The sequence below is a fragment of the Caretta caretta genome, chromosome 25 (genome assembly GCF_965140235.1).
Source record: "Caretta caretta isolate rCarCar2 chromosome 25, rCarCar1.hap1, whole genome shotgun sequence".
Lineage (NCBI taxonomy): Eukaryota > Metazoa > Chordata > Testudines > Cheloniidae > Caretta > Caretta caretta.
In genome coordinates, this window is record NC_134230.1 from 19213880 (window position 1) to 19235347 (window position 21468).

The 21468-nt window shown below is 60.0% G+C and overlaps 1 protein-coding gene across 6 annotated transcripts in view; it reads right to left on the reverse strand.

The window, feature by feature from the left end:
- Window positions 1-19538, reverse strand: part of MAST3 (microtubule associated serine/threonine kinase 3) — a 74525-nt gene extending 54987 nt beyond the window's left edge. For 4 of the 6 annotated variants that reach the window (XM_048830591.2, XM_048830590.2, XM_048830589.2 and 1 more), the window contains exons 1-3: window positions 19463-19538; window positions 6491-6522; window positions 3370-3459 (exon numbers count right to left, since the gene is read on the reverse strand). In XM_048830591.2, coding sequence (XP_048686548.2) covers window positions 3370-3459; window positions 6491-6522; window positions 19463-19501 — 161 coding nt within the window. In that variant the 5' untranslated portion in view covers window positions 19502-19538. Of the gene's footprint in view, window positions 1-3369; window positions 3460-4726; window positions 4873-6490; window positions 6523-19462 lie in introns of those variants that run through there. The other 2 variants (XM_048830594.2, XM_048830592.2) reach the window with 2 other exon arrangements.
- Between the last annotated feature and the right edge of the window lie 1930 nt (window positions 19539-21468).

The window sequence follows — 21468 nt, forward strand, 5'->3', positions numbered from 1 at the left end:
AGCACTTTGGGATAGGGTGTGTACACCAGGATGCACAGAATAAAGTCACACGCAAACACAGAGCAGAGCGTGTACACGCACACAGTGTTCCCGTTAGCTGTAAACAAGTACCCAGCGCAGCTATAAGGTTTTGAGACCCTCGTCTCTGCTGCCACCAGATCTGACCTCATGAGAAACATGGATCTTCGGCCTGCCCAGGACGCTGTCCTTCTCATTCCCAGCCTGATGCTCAGTGAGGAAAGTGCCTCTTTATTAGACTGCAAAGGAAAAACGCAGCCTCTCAAGCCCTGAGCCTGCAAGCTCCCTGTGCTGAGGGGTACCCTTCCCACCACTGGCCATTCCCTGCTTCTCCGCCCTTTTTGGCCACCCTGAAACCAGAGAACTTTCAATCCCAGAAAACAGGGACCCGAGGGCAGGGCAGCCCATGGCCAGAGACTCAGTCTCAGGTTCGCCCGAGTTGGCCATGCTGACATTACGGCATGCTGCCTCAGCCCCTCCGCTGCGCCGCTGACTGGGAGCCGCTGGAGGTAAGCCCCCGCCCAAGCCCCTGCCCTGAGCCAGAGGCCCCTCCTGCACCCCAAAACCCTCATCCCCGGCCCCACCCCAGAGCCCACACCCTCAGGCCAGAGCCCTCACACCCCCCTGCACCCCAACCCCTTGCCCCGACTCTGAGCCCCCCCAAACCTCTCATCCTCAGCCCTACCCCACAGCCCTCACCCCAACCCCCTGCCCCAGCGCAGAACCTCCTCCCACACCCTGAATCCCTCCTCCCCAGCCCCATCCCAGAGCCCTCACCCCCTGCCACAACCTGCTGCCCCCTCCCACACTCCAAATTCTTCGGCCCCAGCCTGGAGCCCCCTCCTGCACCCCAAGCCCCTCCTCCCCAACCCCACCCCAGAGCCCTTACCCCCTCCCACATCCCAACCCACTACCTCAGCCCAGAGCCCTCTCCCGCACCCTGAACTCCTAAATTCTGGCCCCACCCCAGAGCTGGCCCCCCCAGCCGAAGCCCTCACACGCTCCTGCACCCCTACCCCAGCCCAGTGAAGGTGGGGGAGAGCAAGACAGCGAGGGAGGGGGAATGCAGTGGGGCAGTGGGCGGGGCCTCATGCAAGGGGCGGGGCCTCAGGGAAAGGGGCAGGGCTAGGGTGTTCGGTTTTGTGTGATTAGAGAATTGGCAACCCTAGCCCCTCCCTGGGGGGCTGTGAGCTGGGGGGGGCGGGCGCGAGACACAGCGGGCACTGACATGTTCCCAACTCCCACAGAGCCCCTGCCGGCTCAGACGAAGGAGCTGCCGCCAAACAGCGCGAACCCCCAGCCTTCCCCAGGGGCGCACGGCCACTGGGAAGGGAACTTGGCTCCAGAAAATGCCCCCTGCAGCCTGGGGGCGAGCACGACGCCACTGGCTTAGCCACAGGCCCTTGGCCTGGTGCAGTGGGGCCCTGGAGTGCCTGTAAATCACTGGGAACCATGGGGCCCACCTGTGCGGCCCCCCACTGAGCAGCGCCAGCCTCCTCCAGCCAAGCCAGAGAAAGCAAACAGCTGGGAAACTGCCCAAGTCTCGGGTGCATCCTCCCTGCTGCCATGACAGCTCTGCAGTACCCAGGTCACGTTCTGCCCTCTCCACACAAGGCTGCGTCCTGCGGGGCAAACAGACACATTGGCATCGAGAGGAGCTGCCTAGCGTCTCCCCACACCCTGCTCCCTGAGTCCCTGCCACCAGAAATGCCCTCACCCCCTCTGCTGCTGGGCACACTTTGGGAGAGGCATCTCAGGGAGCCATGGGCACAGTTACAGAGACACACAGAGGGTACAATTCCCCGCTGTCACATACGTGCCTGTCCGGCTAATGGCAGACGGGGTCCGACTGCTCTCAGATCCAGCTGGTCTCTCTCCAGCACACAGCCACGCGGTCAGAAGGAGCCTGGCTCTGGATCTGCTTGGATGTGTGTGGGGCAGGCAGGACCTGCCCCTCCAGCTGGAGTCCAGCATTAATGCCCCATTGCAGATGGAGCAGGAGCCGAGTGGGAATTAACCTGTCAGACAAAACCCTTCCCATTGCCCCATTAACGGTCGCTCCCCGCTGGAACCAGAGACAAGGGGAAGAGGTGAACTAATAGCCCGTAATGCTGAGACCCTGCGCCAGCCCGATGCACACAGCTGCCCCCCCCAGCCCAATCCAATCCACACAGCCGAGAGCGGGGCCCCCCAGTCTGACCCACAGGGCCAGCCCCTCCCAGCCTGGCCCAACCCACACAGCCGAGAGCCAACCCCCCACAGAGATACCCCCGCCCCCAGCCTGGAGAGACCCGACCCGCACAGCCATGAGCAGAGCCAGGCCACTCAGGACCCCCAGCCCGACCCGCAGAGCGTCAGAGACAGGAGTGCTCAGAGCGGGGGTCACTGACAAGCGGAAATGGCTGGAGAAGGCAGCCGTGCAGCCTGTCCCCCATGACAGAGATGCAGAGACTGGGCTGGGAGGCTGCCTGCTTGGGGTTAAAGGTGCTGGCACTCGGGCACTGGCCCCGTTTCATACCAAGAGAAACGGGGTCACCTGCCACCAGCGCGGGTGGCAGCCAGTCCAGACGAGGGCCCCTCGCACCCGAGCCCTGCGGTGCCCGGTCCTGACAGGCAGTGCTAGGAAACTCCTGCAGCTCCACACGTTATCCGGCAGGAGCAGCATGGGCCACACACTGCATCATGACTCCAGCTGCAGGCTTCCAAGCCACCCTCCCCATCCCCCCTCGCTGTCACCGCCCGTCCAGCTGTTTGAGGGGAGGGGCAGTTTAATTGCACAGTGACAGTGGGGTGCAGCAAGGCACTGAGCCCCGCACTGACCCAGACGATCCCGGGTATAACACAGTGGGTTTCTTGGCTGGACCCCCTTGACTCACTCTCCCCCACCCCCCCGGGGCCATTCACGAGCAGCCTCAGCCAGAAGGTTCAGGCCCCTTTGGGGGCCCAAGTGCAGAGGAGGGATGGGCGCTTTCCCCCGGCTGTCCTGGCGTGGCTGGAACGTGTCCCCCCCCCCCCCCCCCGGTACAAGGGATGTTGCGTGGCAGAGCACAGCCCACGGCAGCACTCAGACGCGCCCGGCCCTAGAGCAGGGCAGCAGGTGCGTTCAGCGCTGCAGCAGGAACCTCCCTTGCCTGTCCTGCCCAGGAGGGTTTCGATTTGCACCATCTGCCCCGTGCAAAGGGTGGGGCCGCTGCCACCCAGGGGCTCCCACTCAGAACTGCGACCAGAGGGTTTACAGCCTGCTGCATTCCCCAGAGCGCCCCCAGGGCTGCTTTCTTTTCCCGTCCTCCCTGACCGCTCTGTCCCAGCCCCAGCTGTGCTGGGTGGTGCTAGGGGACCACAGGGTCTTACCTCCAGGGATGCAGGGTTAGTAACGGGCTGCAGGGGCTGCAGGGACTGCAGGGGCTGAGCAGGGTCGGGCTCTGGCTACTTGGAGACAAACTGTAAAGCAAGATGCACCAGACCAGTGTGAATTCAAATGCCCACCCCCTCCAGAGCCTCATGCACCCTAGCGCTGGCCAGCAGCGACACAAGGCCACACTCCTCCAGGCTGCACAGACCCTCCAGTGGGGCTTCTATGGGGTGTCTTGAGGGTCAGGATTGAGAGGCCCCTTGGGGCGTGGGGCTGGACTACCAGGAGGCTAAGGAGAGGGGAGCACCAGCACAACTGTTTATGTGCAAGGAGTCCAGAACTGGAATTGCAGGGGACTGCGGGTCGGGAGTGAGGGGCACGGGCAGAGCGGGGTGGGGGGAGCCCAGGGCTGGGGAAGCAGGGGGCTGCGGGTCAGGAGTGAGGGGCACAGGCAGAGCGGGGTGGGGGGAGCCCAGGGCTGGGGAAGCAGGGGGCTGCGGGTCGGGAGCGAGGGGCACGGGCAGAGCGGGGTGGGGGGAGCCCAGGGCTGGGGAAGCAGGGGGCTGCGGGTCGGGAAGGAGGGGCAAGGGCAGAGCGGGGTGGGGGGAGCCCAGGGCTGGGGAAGCAGGGGCTGCGGGTCGGGAGCGAGGGGCACGGGCAGAGCGGGGTGGGGGGAGCCCAGGGCTGGGGAAGCAGGGGCTGCGGGTCGGGAAGGAGGGGCACGGGCAGAGCGGGGTGGGGGGAGCCCAGGGCTGGGGAAGCAGGGGGCTGCGGGTCGGGAGCGAGGGGCACGGGCAGAGCGGGGTGGGGGGAGCCCAGGGCTGGGGAAGCAGGGGCTGCGGGTCGGGAGCGAGGGGCACGGGCAGAGCGGGGTGGGGGGAGCCCAGGGCTGGGGAAGCAGGGGCTGCGGGTCGGGAAGGAGGGGCACGGGCAGAGCGGGGTGGGGGGAGCCCAGGGCTGGGGAAGCAGGGGGCTGCGGGTCGGGAGCGAGGGGCACGGGCAGAGCGGGGTGGGGGGAGCCCAGGGCTGGGGAAGCAGGGGCTGCGGGTCGGGAGCGAGGGGCACGGGCAGAGCGGGGTGGGGGGAGCCCAGGGCTGGGGAAGCAGGGGCTGCGGGTCGGGAGCGAGGGGCACCGGAACGGGTCCCCCTCCCCGCGCCGGGCTCCAGCCAGGCCCCGGCGGACCCGCGCAGAGAAGCGCGCCCTGCCCCCGGCTCTCCCTGGGGAAGGGTCCGCGGCCCCTGCGCTCTCCCGGCCGGGAACAGACGGTCCCGCCGCGCAGGGGGCAGCCCGGGGACCCGTCGGACCGCGCAGCCCCCCCGCAGCGCAGCCCCGCACCCTGCGCGCCCCGGACTCACTCCAAGGTCAGAGACGGGATTTTCAGCCGGTCCCTCCGCGATTTCATGGCTGGGGGCGGCCGCGCCGCCCCGCCCGGCCCGGTTCCCAGCAGCGCAGCGACCGGCACCAGGCGCCAGCCTCGCTGGAGCGATCTGGGCACCGGCCGCCCCCGCCCGCCGCTCAGGGGCTGCGGCTCCCGCAGGGGGAGGCGGCCCCCGCCCCGGCGCAGGGACGACGCGCTCTGCGGGGCTGGCTCCGTGCCCCCTCCCCGCCCCCAGCACGGCCGGGCGCAGCGCGGGGCCCCTCCCGGCGCACCGGGGCCGCCACCCGCCTTGGCCCGACCCGCCGGGGCGCTGCAGGGGTCGGTCCCAGACCCAGCACCCACCACGCGCCACTTGGGGCCAGGGGCACGAGGTGGCAGGGGCCCCTGCAGATCCGAGGGGAGCCCCAGGCTGTGCAAGGTCCAGGTGCCCCCTGCCCCACCCCCTCCATGCTCTCCCGTAGGGCCTGGGCCAAATACAGGCCCATGAGCCAACATCTGAGTCTTGAGCCTGGGCTCCCTTCCTGGAGCTGCAACAGACGTGACACCTTTGTTAGTCTGTATTCGCAAAAAGAAAAGGAAGTGGCACCAGCTCTCACTTGTGGCACCAGCTCTCAGCCCTTTGCCCGGAGTCCGGGCAACCTTCAGCCCCACGGCAATCTGCCCCCCTCCAAGGGGCCGGGCTACTCCCAGTCCCAGGCTGCCAGCCCACTGAGGGTCTCATCCACAGGCCCTGGTCCAGACGGGAGTCAGGGCAGGAGTCAGACTCAAACCACGTTCATGGCAAACCCTCCACCAGGACGGGCCTTCGCATGGCAGGTCTGTCTGGCGGCTAGTCCTGGCATCACTGGGCGAGCCCTTGGCACAGCCATGAAAACTTCCCCCAACCCCTGTGTGCTGCACGGCCCAAGCACGTGCACAGATCAGCAGGCAAAGGGTTAACCTGTGCTCCCCAGCCCCTGCTGGGCACCACCCTGGAGCCCGCAGGGGCGGTTGAGCCTGGGAAGGCAACTGACCGTGGCCTTCAGGGTCACTTGGGTTTCCACACTGCATCAGAGGAAAATGGGCCAAACCCGCCCAGAGTCCAACGGGCCTGGCCCCGCAGGCTCCCTGCCTCCTGGCAGAGGCCTCGGCACGGCCCTGAGGTGCCACTGTAGACACAGGACCAAACCCATCCCTGGTTCAACCCCACTGGCATGATGCCAGGAGGGATTTGTCTCGGTGCCCGGGCTCCCCCCGCTCAGAGCAAAGTGCCCCGGGGCAAGTGGGCAGCTCCAATGTCAGTCCCTCCCCAGCGTACCAGTGAGAGACTCAGGCCAGAGCCTCCAGTGCTGCCTGGGCCGGAGCCGCCCTGAGCACGGAGCCGCCTGGAAGGAGACAGCAAACCACCACCAAGCCCTCCAAAACAGCCCCTGCTGCACCCAACCCCCCGACCTTGCCCTGACACGGGTAGCCCCAGGGCTGGCTGCGACTGGGGCATATCGCTGGAGCGCCGCACCCCGGGGGCCCGTTCCAGCAGGGAAATGATTTGAGCAAAGAAAAATGACACCCTTAAAAAAGCACCCCCTCCCCTGACTCCAGCAGGGACCACGGTGCCTTCCAGTCCCAGCTGGGCCCCGCAGCACAAGGGAAGGGCCAGAACTCTCTCCCGGGAGAAATCCCGTCCCAGAGGTTCTGGGCCAGTTGGACCTTAAAGCTCACGCTGAAAAGCAGGGCTGGGCAGGCGTCCGTCGCTCGTACTTACATGTTTCCTCTGCGGGGCAGGCTCAGCTCCTTCTGCAATGAGAGGGCAGAGAAGAGAGGGGTCAGCCAGCCGCTCCCCCCGCCGTGCCATGGCAGCTGCTGCCAGCACCATGCCTGCTGCAGCCACAGAGCAGCCAGGGGGATTTCAGGCAGGCACGGTGCCCAGCCAGCGCATCAGACCCCACAGCCCGCCACAGGCTCTGCCCCTGCCCCCTCTGCCAGCTGGGAGGAGACAAATGGCTGCAGCTCAGCCTCCTCCAGCTCCCAACCAGCGGTGCCACCACGTGAGCCTTGCCGCTGGGCGCTAGTTATGGCTGCTGACACACAGGACGAGGGGCAGGACTCCTGGGTTCTCTTTCTCGCTCCCAGGCTGGCACAGTGCGGGTCCTTGGGCACGTCTGGGACATTTCTCTCTTTGGGGGCGTGCAAGGCCTCGCTGGCTGAGGATTCTGAAGGTCTTTGAGACCCACATGGAGAGGCGTGTGCCTTGTCTGGGGGAGCCAGCCCTTGGCCTAGCAGGGGAGGCTGAGAACGCCATGCTCTGAGTAGGGAGCCCAGGGCAGGCCGACTGAGCACACTCCCCCCTGCAGCATCCCACAGCTCTGCTCTCACGTATCCTGACAAGCTGCAGCCCTGCTGAGCCTCTTCCTGCGTCTCAGGTCCATCACCTCTCCTCGGGGTCAGACTGCTGACGGCGCCGTGGCCTGGGCATGGATGGGTGTCTGGGCTCCCCATGTTTGGGTTCTCTCCGAGGCACCGCTTACACAGACGCTGCCCTTAAAGTGACCCTAGCCACGTCAAACATCAGCACCCCATGACCCTGTCTCGTGTTCTGAGTCCTGTGGGAGCAGCACGCTCAGCTTCTCCCACGGTTGTAAACTCCCCAACCCCCAGCAAATGTCTAACAAATCGCAGAGCCCTGGCGGATCCCCTCCCCTTGCCCAGGTCGGGCACAGTGAGTGGCATTTTCCTGCAAAGACCCCTAACCCCAGCATGCAGGAGGGAGACAGACGCCTGGGGGAAGGGAAGCAAAACAGAGGCATTGTACAGCAGCTGGCAAAGCTGCATTTCAGCCCCTGGGCTGGGGGTGAAAGGCTGCCCATCCCATGATGCTTTGCTTGGAGGCCTGGCACCTGCCCAGCGTGAGCCCACAGCATGTGCGGAGCAGCCAGCAAGCAGCAATGAGAGCCCTGTTTACTTTTCCCCTCGGGCATATTTCTGCAAGAGCGGTTTGCTGGTGCGTGGCATGAGGGACAAAGGTCAGTTCTTCGGAGGCCCCTGGGAATATCAGAGGGTGGTGCTGGGAACAACTGCATCTGGGTGCGCGCGTCTGTGTGCCGAGGGGCAGAGACACAGGCTCCTCTCAGTGAGGTCGGCGGGGTGCACGGCGCGTGCACAAACGGCAGGTTGTGTGTGTGTGTCATTGTACGTGGGGGTGCCTGTGCACACACTGAAGTGGAGGAACATTCCCCTGCCCAGGCTGGTGCTTCTTCCACTGCCCTGCCAGCAGCCGGAGGCCTAACACCCCGAGCCCCACACCTGCACAGATTCCCACGCTCTCCGGCGACAAGCTAACGAACGCACCTCTCCAGCACCACTGCCCCAGCCCTGCCCAGCCCCTGTAAGCAGCTTAGACACAGATGTGAAATCACACCGAGTTACTGGCACGACTCTAGGGCCTTTGCACACACTCACATCTGCTCCCCCAGACACACGCCCCCAACGACATGGCTATTGACACATGCACACGCATGTGTGCTCCCTACATGTACTCAAACACAGCCACACGTAAGCACAACCCCACCACATACACCCCTGCCGTCCACGCACACGCATGTGTGCCCGCACACCTCTTTCCTGGACAGCCTGTCTCCCCCCATCACAGAATGGGGAAACCCCCACCCATGGTACAGTAATGGAATGCTAAACTGTATTACACAGTCCAGCCGCAAGGTGGAGCTGTGTGTAACACACCTTATTTAAGATAACCTCAGCCACACCGGGCAGAACATAAAAGACTGGTGTGTCTCTCTCCCAGAAGGAAGCTCTGTAGCCCGTCTATATCTGGCCCAGGGGCATGCCCTGGTGTCAAAAGTAAACTAGGGCCAAAGAACAGAAACAACAAGGAACAAAGCACCAATGGTTGCAGGATCTCACCAACCTCTCCCTCTCCAGTGGGCTCCGGAGAACGTCAGCTGTGACAAACCTTCAGCGTGAACAGCCTGGAAGCAAGACTTCGCATTGCTTCCAAGCTCCACGAGGAAATGGATGATATTCAGGTATCTTCTTTAATCGATGCTCCGGTGAAGCAAGCAGAGTATATCTTTAAATCTTTTCCCTTTACTGACGCAGTCACAGAGGTGACTTTGAAAGGGTCCTGGTTACACTTGATGTATACTTTACACCTCAGAGAAATGTGGTTTATGAAAGAGCACATTTTATTTCACCAGAGAATTCAAGAAACAAGAGAAAATGTTGACTGTTTTCTAAGAGCTCTCTATACATTCACTGCAAACTGTGGTTTGGGGACGGCAAAACATGAAAATATTAGGGACAGGCTGGTTATTGGTGTCACGGAGTCCCTGGGCGATGCTCTGGAACTGCTCCCCATGAAGTCAGTCAGGACTCTGGGGCAGTCGCCTTTCTGTGAGCACCCTGTCTGCAGGACACACAGCTCACACAGCTTCCACCTTCCTGGGTCTGACCTCGGAGCATTCAGCATCCTCTGCCCCTCCGTGCGCTTCCCACAGCGAGTCCGCTCAGGCGGGGCTCCTGGGGAAGCCAGAGGGTCCTGCACCCCAACTTCGCAGTCAGACGTGACTCTCAGCCAGCCAGTAAAACAGAAGGTTTATTAGACGGCAGGAACATGGTCTAAAACAGAGCTTGCAGGTGCAGAGAACGGGACCCCTCAGCTGGGTCCATTTTGGGGGGCAGTGAGCCAGACAACCACGTCTGCACTTCACTCCATGTCCCAGCCAGCCCCAAACTGAAACTCCCTCCAGCCCCTCCTCCTCTGGGCTTTGTTCCTTTCCCGGGCCAGGAGGTCACCTGATTCCTTTGTTCTCCAACCCTTCAGCTCTCACCTTGCAGGGGGGGAAGGGCCCAGGCCATCAGTTGCCAGGAAACAGGGTGTCGGCCATTCTCTGTGTCCAGACTCCTGCACACACATGCCCTCTAGGGCTCTGCAATGATCATACACCCTTACCCCACCACCTAGATACTTAAGAACTGCCTAGGGGAAACTGAGGCACCCCCACACTATTCAGAGGAAACATTAAGAACAGTCCCACTTCGTCACATCTCTCCCCCCTTCGAGATCGAACTGAGCGGGGTCACTTTAGCCGGTGACCTGGGGAAGTTCGAAGCCACCAACGTTCCCATGGATGCCCCAGCATCTCTCCCATTCCTTGGTAGGAGTTACACCAGGCCCTTCCAGTTTCACGCCCTCCCTTAGGTCAGGGGTGGTCGATAGCACTCGCAGGCCGCATGTGGGAAGGTTTATGCAGCCCATGCCCTTTGGCCGCCCCAAGAATGTCTCCCCATTGACCATCACCTTCTACTCCCACTGGAGGTCCGGGGGGCCTGGCCCCAGGAAACTCCACACAGACATATAGGTTGGGGTCAGGAGTGGGAGCCTGTCCACATCCCCAACCACCTGGCTGACGGAGTCTATGGCCTTGGGACCCAGCAAGGGAGCTAGACACCGGGGCTTTTCCGCAGGGTCCCCTTGGTTCAAATCGCCAGCCTGCTCAAAGGCAGTGAGGTGGGCATCCACACCCCCCCCCCCCTCCTTAACCAGGGGCAGCAATTTAGTCTCGAGGTTCCCTGCGGAACTGGCCCCCCGGGGTCTATCCCCACTCACCCCGGGGAGGTCCCCTAGGCCTCTCCGCCCCACCACCGCCAGTTCATGCTGCTGCTGCTTCTGCAGCTCTTTCTCGGGCTCTCGCTGTCTCCCACAGTCCTCTTGCTCTCTCAGACTCAGCTGCAATCCCGTCCGTCTTGATCCCCCGATGGGGAACCCGATCATGAAGACCCTCGTCTGGTCGGGGACAGGAGTCTTGGCGATGCCTGGCTCCCGCTTCAGCTGCTCCCAGATCCTGCTATAGCCCCAGTTGGGGTCAGGAATCTGTTCCTTAGAGCGGTCATCCTCCTCCAGCTGCACGATTAACTCTGCTTTGGTGAACTTTCCAATGCTCAACCCTCTCTTTCTGCACAGGGTTACAATGTCCTTCTTAAGGAGACGGTGACAGGCCATCACTCCGCTCCTCCCAAGTTGTTGTGGACTCACAGGCCCATGTGTTCTCAGCTCCCCACGGTTTCCAGGGAGAACCCCTAGTGTGCCAGCCCTTCTCAAGGTCACCCCCTCTTTGCCAGGGTCGAGCTGCAGACTCCTCCGCCCCTGAGACTGCTCACTGCAGTCCCCAGGGGGACCCCATTACTGCACAGTACTTCTCGCTGGTCACACACTCCCAGGGGTTAACCGCCCCCCGAAACCGCTCCTCTCTGAGCCTTCAGCAGGCCTGGTCCTCGGCAATCCCCCTTCGTGTTACTGCTCCCCAGTCACTTACTGCAGGAAGCGCCATCCACGGGGTGCAGTAGATCCCACCGCTGCCACCAGTTGTCACGGAGTCCCTGGGCGATGCTCTGGAACTGCTCCCCATGAAGTCAGTCAGGACTCTGGGGCAGTCGCCTTTCTGTGAGCACCCTGTCTGCAGGACACACAGCTCACACAGCTTCCACCTTCCTGGGTCTGACCTCGGAGCATTCAGCATCCTCTGCCCCTCCGTGCGCTTCCCACAGCGAGTCCGCTCAGGCGGGGCTCCTGGGGAAGCCAGAGGGTCCTGCACCCCAACTTCGCAGTCAGACGTGACTCTCAGCCAGCCAGTAAAACAGAAGGTTTATTAGACGGCAGGAACATGGTCTAAAACAGAGCTTGCAGGTGCAGAGAACGGGACCCCTCAGCTGGGTCCATTTTGGGGGGCAGTGAGCCAGACAACCACGTCTGCACTTCACTCCATGTCCCAGCCAGCCCCAAACTGAAACTCCCTCCAGCCCCTCCTCCTCTGGGCTTTGTTCCTTTCCCGGGCCAGGAGGTCACCTGATTCCTTTGTTCTCCAACCCTTCAGCTCTCACCTTGCAGGGGGGGAAGGGCCCAGGCCATCAGTTGCCAGGAAACAGGGTGTCGGCCATTCTCTGTGTCCAGACTCCTGCACACACATGCCCTCTAGGGCTCTGCAATGATCATACACCCTTACCCCACCACCTAGATACTTAAGAACTGCCTAGGGGAAACTGAGGCACCCCCACACTATTCAGAGGAAACATTAAGAACAGTCCCACTTCGTCACAATTGGGTTAACAGATAAAAACCTTTCACAGCAGCTACAATTAAAAACAGACCTTCTCAGATGCAGGCTGGCAGCCGTGAGGGGCCAAGTGAGAAAGGACTCAATGGATTATTTGATGATACTGGACTTTTGAAAGGGGATCCCCTACAAATCAACTTAAGAGACGATGCTGAACCCTACAGTGTACAAACACCAGAGACCATGGAGGAGACTAGCTACGGATTTATGGCAATTCAGTGGACATCATCTGGTCATAGGGGACTATTTTTCCATGCATATAGAAATAATGTATTTGAAGGACATAACTGGGACACAGTGTTATTGAACAACTGACAAGCATTTTTGCTCACTTTGGTATTCCAGAAGAACTAGTGATGGACAACAGGCCACACAATTCACTGCAGCAGAATTTAAGTCATTCTGAATGAAATACGATTTTGATCGTATTACCAGCAGCACATACTACCCACAAGCAAATGGAGAGGCTGAGATAGATGTACAGACAGCCGTGAAAATGCTACAGCAGGAAGATCCTTTCCTTGCTCTTCTGAGCTACAGATCAACACCTACAATGGCTCCTGGATATAGTCCAGCACCACAGGTGATTAGAAAACAACTCAGAACTACCATTCCAACTTTGGAAAAGAATCTATCTCCAAAGTGGCAACAGCAAGAGACTAGCCAAATCGGATAGAAAAGCAAAAAGAGATTATGAACACTTTTATAACAGATGTGACTCAGAGAATTGCCGAGTCTAGAACCTGGTGATCACGTTTGTGTCAACCTGGATGGAGAAAAAGGACGGACAACTCCAGCTGTCACATAGAAAAAGAATTCAGGGCTAATATGCAATTGAGATTGGCAGTGGGGAGTTCAACAGAAACCATCAACATCTACAGTTTGTTCCTCAGAAAGAACAATCAACAGAGCAAATGCTATGGATGGCGCATGCAGAAAAGATGACATAAGGATTCCAAACCCACCACAGCCAGTCGTGCCAACTAATGTACAGGCAGATGGCCAAGTTGTTATACGTTCCATTTGTGTCATTAGAAAACCAGTACAATTCAGAGACACGTAACAGACTGATCCATGCTGAACCTCAAAGCTAGTGTGATGATAATGTAAACTTTGTCAGTGGTAGAAATGTAGAAGGCAAAGGGGAAGATGGAATATTATGCTAAATTATTACACTGGTCGGCTACTAGGTGGCGCTGTGTGTAACACCTTATTTAGGCAGGTTTCAGAGTAGCAGCCCTGTTAGTCTGTATCCGCAAAAAGAAAAGGAGGACTTGTGGCACCTTAGAGACGAACCAATTTATTTGAGCATAAGCTTTCATGAGCTACATCCGATGAAGTGAGCTGTAGCTCACGAAAGCTTAAGCTTAAATAAATTGGTTAGTCTCTAAGGTGCCACAAGTCCTCCTTTTCTTTTTACCTTATTTAGACTAACCTTAGCCCCACCTAGCAGAGCATTAAAGGATCTTACACTGATCACATCTGGTGCGTATTGCACTCAGAAGGAGCTTTGTAGCCGCTCCACATCTGGTACAGAAGCCTGGCCTGAGCAGCACTGCAACCTTCCATGCACCAGAAGTACATGCCATCGTGTCAGAGCAGCACCAACCCCCATCCTCTGCTCTCCAGCCTCATTTAGTCCTTTGCGGCCCCACCAGGCCCTTTCCAGGAGCCCAGGGGCTAAGGGGGTTCCCTGGCTTTGCTTTTCATTCAGGCTTCTCTCTTCCCAGATCAAAGCTGGGATGCCAAGAGGCAGGCAGGCATTTGCCATGGCAACCACTGATGTCACAGTGCAGTGATGCACCAGGAGCGCCAGGGATTCTCAGGGGATGGCAGGGGTGGGGAGAAGTCGCTGCCTCGTGAGAGCAGGGGCAGCTGGAATTGTGCACAGAATCCTGACCTCTGGGAGCTGCAACCTCTGTCCACCCCCTGCAGCCCACATGTGCCAGGCCTCAGCCCGCCAGCGGGGCTTAGCACCCATGTCTTCCACAGTGCTAAATAATCCACACAGCTGCTGGCGGGGGGCGGAGGGGTGGACTGCGTGTCGTATCCCCTTTCACAGGTAGGGAAGGAGGCACAGAGACATGAAGGGGGATAGCAGCAGAGCTGGGAACAGTCAGCAGATGTTCTGATACACACACCAATACCAGCTCCCTGCTCCATCCACTCAACCACGCTGCCTCCCAAAGGCCAACAATAAGGCAGCAAAAGGATGCAGGCAGAGTGGGGCAAGGCAAGGCAAGGGCAGGGCATAGAAGAATCAGGAATGCTGTGGGGCAGGGCAGAATCAGGGATGCTGTAGGGCAGGGCATGGAAGAGTCAGGGATGCTGTGGGGCAGGGAGGAAGGGTTTTAATTTAGCAAAATTTGGAGATAGCGCATAAAAAAACAAGTAAAATTGTTTGAGACACGATTACTCCAGTTATCCCCTCCCCCAATAAACCCCCCTATTACTCAGATTATCTCCTCCCCGATTACCCTCCACCCCCAGTCATTCCTACAGGATGCTCCCTATCCTGTTTGTCAGTGACCAGGTGCAGTCCGATTGGTTTAGAAAACAAGTCTATTGTGTGCACAGGCTAATCAGGGAACATTTGTGCAGCGTTTTTATGAATCAGAGAGTCCTGGCTGGGCAGCCCTCGTTCTGCAAGATGACAGGCCAGCACGGAGCCATCCCGAGGGCTGCGTGGCTGGTGCCTGTTCCCCAGGTTGCCTACGGGAGGCCGTGTGTCATGCTCAGGAGCGGATGGCTGGAGACAACCCCTGTGCAGGTTCCCTGGAGGAGCCGTTGAGCCCCGAGCCCTGTGGTGGGGACGGAGCCAGGGATTAGAGATTAAACATTTGTTATCGGGATGGCCATGACGCTCAACGCTTTGGAATTAGATCCAAGGGCCGTGTGCCCCAACCTCAGCAGAGGAGAGAGTGCAGGAAACCGGGAGCCACTTCACGCTGCAGGGGGCTGACAGTTGGAACAGCTCCTGTCCAGGTTCCTACAGAGCAAGCAGCCCCCCAACAGCTGCAGCCCTCGCAGAGTGCATGTCCCGCACCCCTGCACAACACTCCCTCCCGTGCATGCCCCCACAGACCCTCCATGGCGCAGCACCCCACACGGTCACCTGCCTCCCTGCCCAGTCACACGCACTCGAGGAAGGAACCGGTTTTGGCAAGAGTATTTTAGGACTTTGAGTAGCAATTAGTCTGCAGAAGAGAAGAATGAGAGGGGATTTGATAGCTGCTTTCAACTACCTGAGAGGTGGTTCCAGAGAGGATGGTTCTAGACTATTCTCAGTGGTAGAAGAGGACAGGACAAGGAGTAATGGTCTCAAGTTGCAGTGGGGGAGGTTTAGATTGGATATTAGGAAAAACTTCTTCACTAGGAGGGTGGTGAAACACTGGAATGCGTTACCTAGGGAGGTGGTAGAATCTCCTTCCTTAGAAGTTTTTAAGGTCAGGCTTGACAAAGCCCTGGCTGGGATGATTTAATTGGGGATTGGTCCTGCTTTGAGCAGGGGGTTGGACTAGATGACCTCCTGAGGTCCCTTCCAACCCTGATATTCTATGATTCTATGAATTGTGCTGATGAAGGATGTCTCTGGGGGAGGGGGGCCGTTGTACACCCCACCTCCCTATGCACCCCAACCCCACACATCCCACCCCCATGCTGCAGGGTGTTTACGGATGATTTCACTTGCTGTATTCCAATGGAGAAAGATGAACACAAGGCAGACAGCAGAGCATGCCTGCCCCGGGAACTGCCAGACTAAATAACAGTAACACCGTGCCCTTGTGCAACAGCCCAGAGAGTTTCGCTGACATTCAGCGATTGCACCTCACAAGCCCCTAGCAGCACAGAACCGTAGGGCTGGAAGGGACTACCAGCCCAGCCCCCTATGCTGAGGCAGGACCACGTACACCTAGACCAGCCCTGACAGGGGGTTTGTCATCACAAGCTCCTTTTGCAGATGGGGAAACCAAGGCACAGAGAGACAACATGACTTGCCCAAAGTCACACAGCAAACCAGAGTTGGGAACAGAGCCCCAGAGTCCTGACTCTCAAATAAAACTGCCCTGGGGGTGGGATTCCCAGGCCACGGAGACAGACTCTCGCTAGCTTTCACAGAGGTAACGTGCTAAAAGTAAGACAGCAACAGCAGCACAGGAAGCAGCGAGTGGCGGCCCAGCCTGACTGCCCTGAGAACATGTCCGTGGGGCCTGGGGGGAGGGGGGGGTGGCAGTGCGTGGGGTGGCTAACTCCTCCCTCCTCTCGCCACTGCCCATGCAACGCTGCTGTTTGTCGTGCGCTCGCTCCCGAGTGTGTCACGCCTGTAGCTTGTAACCCCAGTCTCGTCTTATACCGCCTACAGCAAACTAGAGCCACTGTTATGGGGCACTTAAAGAAGAAATGAAGAGACTGTCCCTGCCCCAAGGAATTTCCAAGCTAGTTTTGACAGGAGCCTGCCCATTCCACAGCCATACTGGGGCACTGGGTCTGACCAGCAAGTCCTGCGTACCCTGGATGTGCAGAACCCAGCCTTCATCTCCCTAAACACCTTGCTCACTAAACAGCCAGCTGATCCCCTACAGCAAGGCCTGGCGCAGGCAATCGCAGGGAGGGTGTGCATACAGGCAGGGGCCATAGACACAGCACTAGGGGGACACTCACACAGGTTTCTGAGTGGTACTGCCTAACATTAGCCGGGGAAGGGACAGGAGTGGACCGACCTGCTGGACTGGGAGTCTGAGTGGAGAATGGATAGACACACAGCGGGAGGCTTCCTTTGGCTGGAGCCGCCAGGACGCAATTGCTCAATGTCGCAGCAGAAGTTACTGGAGTTCTGTGCTTCACATAGCCCAGTGCCGCTGCAGCTCAGGGCATGGCCCTTCTCTCCCTTCCCTCACTACTGGGCCAGGTTCTGCCTCCCATCCGTGGGGCTTTGAATTCACCAGCGTAACCCAGGGTAAACGGCCTTTCCCCTCCAGGGCACTGTGCTGAGCACCTGCAGGTGCTGCACCCACCCACCTCTGCATTATGCAGAGCATCACTCTGCAGGCAAACCCTGGGCGCCCAGTCTCTATCTTGGCCCCTCGCCCCTCTGGAGCATGAGGGCCAAGAGGATGGACTGGGGGCAGACAGTTGTCAGGGGACCAAGCCCACCCTCTGCTGGACTCCCTGGTGCCAAAGACACCAGGCCAGGAGCTGTATGCAGCAAGCCATAGGCTACAGGTGATGCCAGGCAGAAAGCCAATCTCAGAGCAGCCATGGGGCTGCCCCTGCATAGGATGCATGGGTACCCCCGGCATTGCGGGCAATGGCTCGTGGCCTGACTCATCCCACGTTCCATCTCAATGCCACACGCCACCCTGGCCCCTGTGTGCAAAGAGCATAGACTGGGGAGCAAAATGACTCCACATGGTACATGGGAACAAGCCGCCTAGGGCCAGGGCAGGGCCACTCTCATGCTTAGAGGCCTTTTCTGCTGCACCCCCCACCCCCTCAAGAGAGGCCAACACTGGCTCTGTGCATCCCTCTGTCCCCACCCCTCCCCCCATCACATACACAGGGTGCTATGCAGCCGCTCAGACCCAAACCCTCTCCCATGACACACCTGCGGTGCTATGCAGCCTCTCAGCACCCCTCACCCCCATCACATGCAGACACTGGCTCTGCACAGCTCCTCAGTTCCCCATCATGCACAGGCCAGTACCCCCCACTGCCACACGTGCATCCCCCCAAACACATGCAGCCCCGTCACACCCATCATACACATGTGGCACCCTCTCTCACACCATCGGTGCTGGAACTAGGGGTGCTGGGGGGGCTGCCGCACCCCCTGGCTTGAAGTGGTTTCCATCATATGCAGAGTTTACAGTTTGGTTCAATGGCTCCCAGCACCCGCACTGTACACACTGTTCCATCACCCCTCACCCAGACACAGCCCCCCATCAAACCCACACACACCTGTCACACCCCTCACCACGACAGCCTCACCGCCCCATCACCCCCACACAGCCCCCCAAACTCCTCACCCAGACAGCCCCCCATCAAACCCACACACCCGTCACACCCCTCACCCAGACAGCCTCACCGCCCCATCACACCCAGACAGCCCCCATCAAACCCCTGACCCAGACACAGCCCCCCATCAAACCCACACACACCCGTCACACCCCTCACCCAGACAGCCTCACCGCCCCATCACACCCAGACAGCCCCCATCAAACCCCTGACCCAGACACAGCCCCCCATCAAACCCACACACACCCGTCACACCCCTCACTCAGACAGCCTCACCGCCCCATCACACCCAGACAGCCCCCATCAAACCCCAGACACCCGTCACACCCCTCACCCAGACAGCCTCACTGCCCCATCACACCCAGACAGCCCCCATCAAACCCCTGACCCAGACACAGCCCCCCATCAAACCCACACACCCCTCACCCAGACAGCCTCATTGCCCCATCACACCCAGACAGCCCCCCATCAAACCCCTGACCCAAACACAGCCCCCCATCAAACCCCTGACCCAGACACAGCCCCCCATCAAACCCACACACACCCGTCACACCCCACACCCAGACAGCCTCACCGCCCCATCACACCCAGACAGCCCCCATCAAACCCCTGACCCAGACACAGCCCCCCCATCAAACCCCTGACCCAAACACAGCCCCCATCAAACCCCTGACCCAAACACAGCCCCCCATCAAACCCCTGACCCAGACACAGCCCCCCATCAAACCCACACACACCCGTCATACCCCACACCCAGACAGCCTCACTGCCCCATCAAACCCAGACAGCCCCCATCAAACCCCTGACCCAAACACAGCCCCCCATCAAACCCCTGACCCAGACACAGCCCCCCATCAAACCCACACACACCCGTCACACCCCTCACTCAGACAGCCTCACCGCCCCATCACACCCAGACAGCCCCCATCAAACCCCAGACACAGCCCCCCATCAAACCCACACACCCGTCACACCCCTCACCCAGACAGCCTCACTGCCCCATCACACCCAGACAGCCCCCATCAAACCCCTGACCCAGACACAGCCCCCCATCAAACCCACACACCCCTCACCCAGACAGCCTCACTGCCCCATCACACCCAGACAGCCCCCCATCAAACCCCTGACCCAAACACAGCCCCGCATCAAACCCCTGACCCAGACACAGCCCCCCATCAAACCCACACACACCCGTCACACCCCTCACTCAGACAGCCTCACCGCCCCATCACACCCAGACAGCCCCCATCAAACCCCAGACACAGCCCCCCCATCAAACCCCTGACCCAAACACAGCCCCCCATCAAACCCACACACCCGTCACACCCCTCACCCAGACAGCCTCACCGCCCCATCACACCCAGACAGCCCCCATCAAACCCACACACCCAGACAGCCTCACTGCCCCATCACACCCCTCACCCCCACACAGCCCCCCCACCCGTCACACCCTGGGACACCCCGCTCAGCCCGGGCTCCCCGGGAACCCCCCGGCCGCAGCGCCCGAGACAGGAGCCGGGACCCGGCCAGGTGAAGCGACCGCCGGGGACGGCCCCGGCCGGGCGCTCCGGGGCCGGGGGCGCCGCGCTCACCTGCAGCCCGCGCCGCCGCAGCAGGCCGGGCTCGTCCATGCCGCGCTCCCGGCCCCGCGCTGCGCGCAACCTGCGCCGCCGCGCCCGCCCCTCCGCGCTGCGCGGTGCCAGTCAGCTGATCCCCCGCCCGGCGCCGCGCAGCGCCGGGGGCTGGGGCCAGGCGGCCGGTGCAGCGGCCCCTCGGTCCGGCCAGCGCAGCTAGGGGCGGGTCCCGGGGAGCAGGTCCCCTGGGTGGCCTCCCTGCGCCCCCCGCCCTGGTTCCCAGCCTTTGGGGAGCCCCTCTGCGCAGCGACCCCCCCTCAACACGGGGAGCCTGTCCAGAGGGCAGCGGAGAATGGGGGCGGGGCAGCAAGTTCTGCTTTTGCTTTTCAGTTGCAGCGACATTGTCAGCACCTGGCCCGGCCTGGCTCCCTGCCCCTTGCTTGTGTGCGGGAGGGGGTGGCCCAGCGACCTGCGGCGGTGCTGGGACAAACCGCAGCTCAGCTGCAAGGAGTCTGGGCTGTTGCTTGGCGGCCTCCCCCATCAGGCAGGCCAGCACCGGCCTCTGAAACCCCAGGCAAGACACCACCGGCGAAGTCAGCCAAGGCCAGTCCCATGGGGCTGGCCATCAGCAGGAGATCAGCTGTTCAGCCCCACTGACCTGAGTGGGGCCCTCCACGCTTTTAGCCCATCCCTCCAAGACTTGCAGGCAGGGCCGGGCGGGACAGGGCTGACTGAGCCCACAGTGGCTCATTATCGCTTTCTTGGCCAGCGTGGGGTTTGTCTGGCACACACCTGCAGCGTCGTAGTCTCTGAGCCCTAGTTCCAGCCGTGCATTAGGCAGCGACTGACTTCTGGAACCTGTCGTTTGTCCTCTCAGCCTTGCTGCAGGGGGGAACATCTTGCTCTGCATTTATGTGAGAGAAGACAGGACCAAGCAATGCTCCTGGCACTTGGGGTGGAGGGTGGGGAGGTTTGGGACAGTCTGTTCCTGGGGAAGTTCAATCCACAGTCTGGGGTGGACCCTAGAAAGCTCTGTTTCGTGCCCAGGTACGTTGCATTGCTGTCGTCCAGCTGAGACGCCATGAACGTGGACAACCCCCTGGGGGTGATGACCCCCCCCTGGAGAAACTCTGGGCTAGATGATCAGAATGGTCCCTAAAATCAATTACCTGAGTAGGGTTCCCTAGCAGCTCTTGCCATGTTAGTCGCTGGGGTTCCTTAGCAGCTCTTGCCATGTTAGTCGCTGCAGGGAATGTTTGCTGGACCTATCTGAATTAGACAAGGAGAGAAGTAATCCACATTTGCTGCCTTATATAGAGCATCCTCACGTGCCCTGTGGAGACCAAGCACTGACAACTGAGGCCAAGTGCCCTAATGGGGTACGAATCCCAAAGCTGCATGGACTCATCCGGTGCCAGTATGCAGTACTTAATTTGTAACGAAAGACGTACAGGGGCTCAAGCATTTTTCCCTTTCAGAACTGATGCAGCAAGCCTAGAGGTGCTGGGGCTATGAACTGCCAGGCCCAGAGATGCCAGGGCTCAGGCCTGGCAAGCCTTGGCCCAAATTAAACACTGCCAGTATAGGAATCAGATAGCTGGATTCATGGTCTGAACCTATACCAGAGGAGAGGGGCCTGCTGGACCAACAGCCTGAGGCAGTACAGCAGGGGACCCAGGTGGACCAAAAGAATAAATGGCCAGTTTTCACAGTAGAGGGAGGTAAATTGCAGGGTACTCCAAGGGGGGAATCTCTACTGGGACCAGTGCTGTTCAACATATTCCTAAATGATCTGGGAAAAAAGGGGTAAACTGTGAGGTGGGAAAGTTTGCAGACGAGACTAAATTACTCAAGATCGTTAAGTCCAAAGCTGACTCCGAAGAGCTACGAAGGGATCTCACAAAACTGGGTGATTGGCAACAAAAATGGCAGATGAAATTCAGTGTTGATAAATGCGAAGTCATGCACATTGGAAAAAATAATCCCAACTATACATACAAAACGATGGGATCTAAATTAGCTGT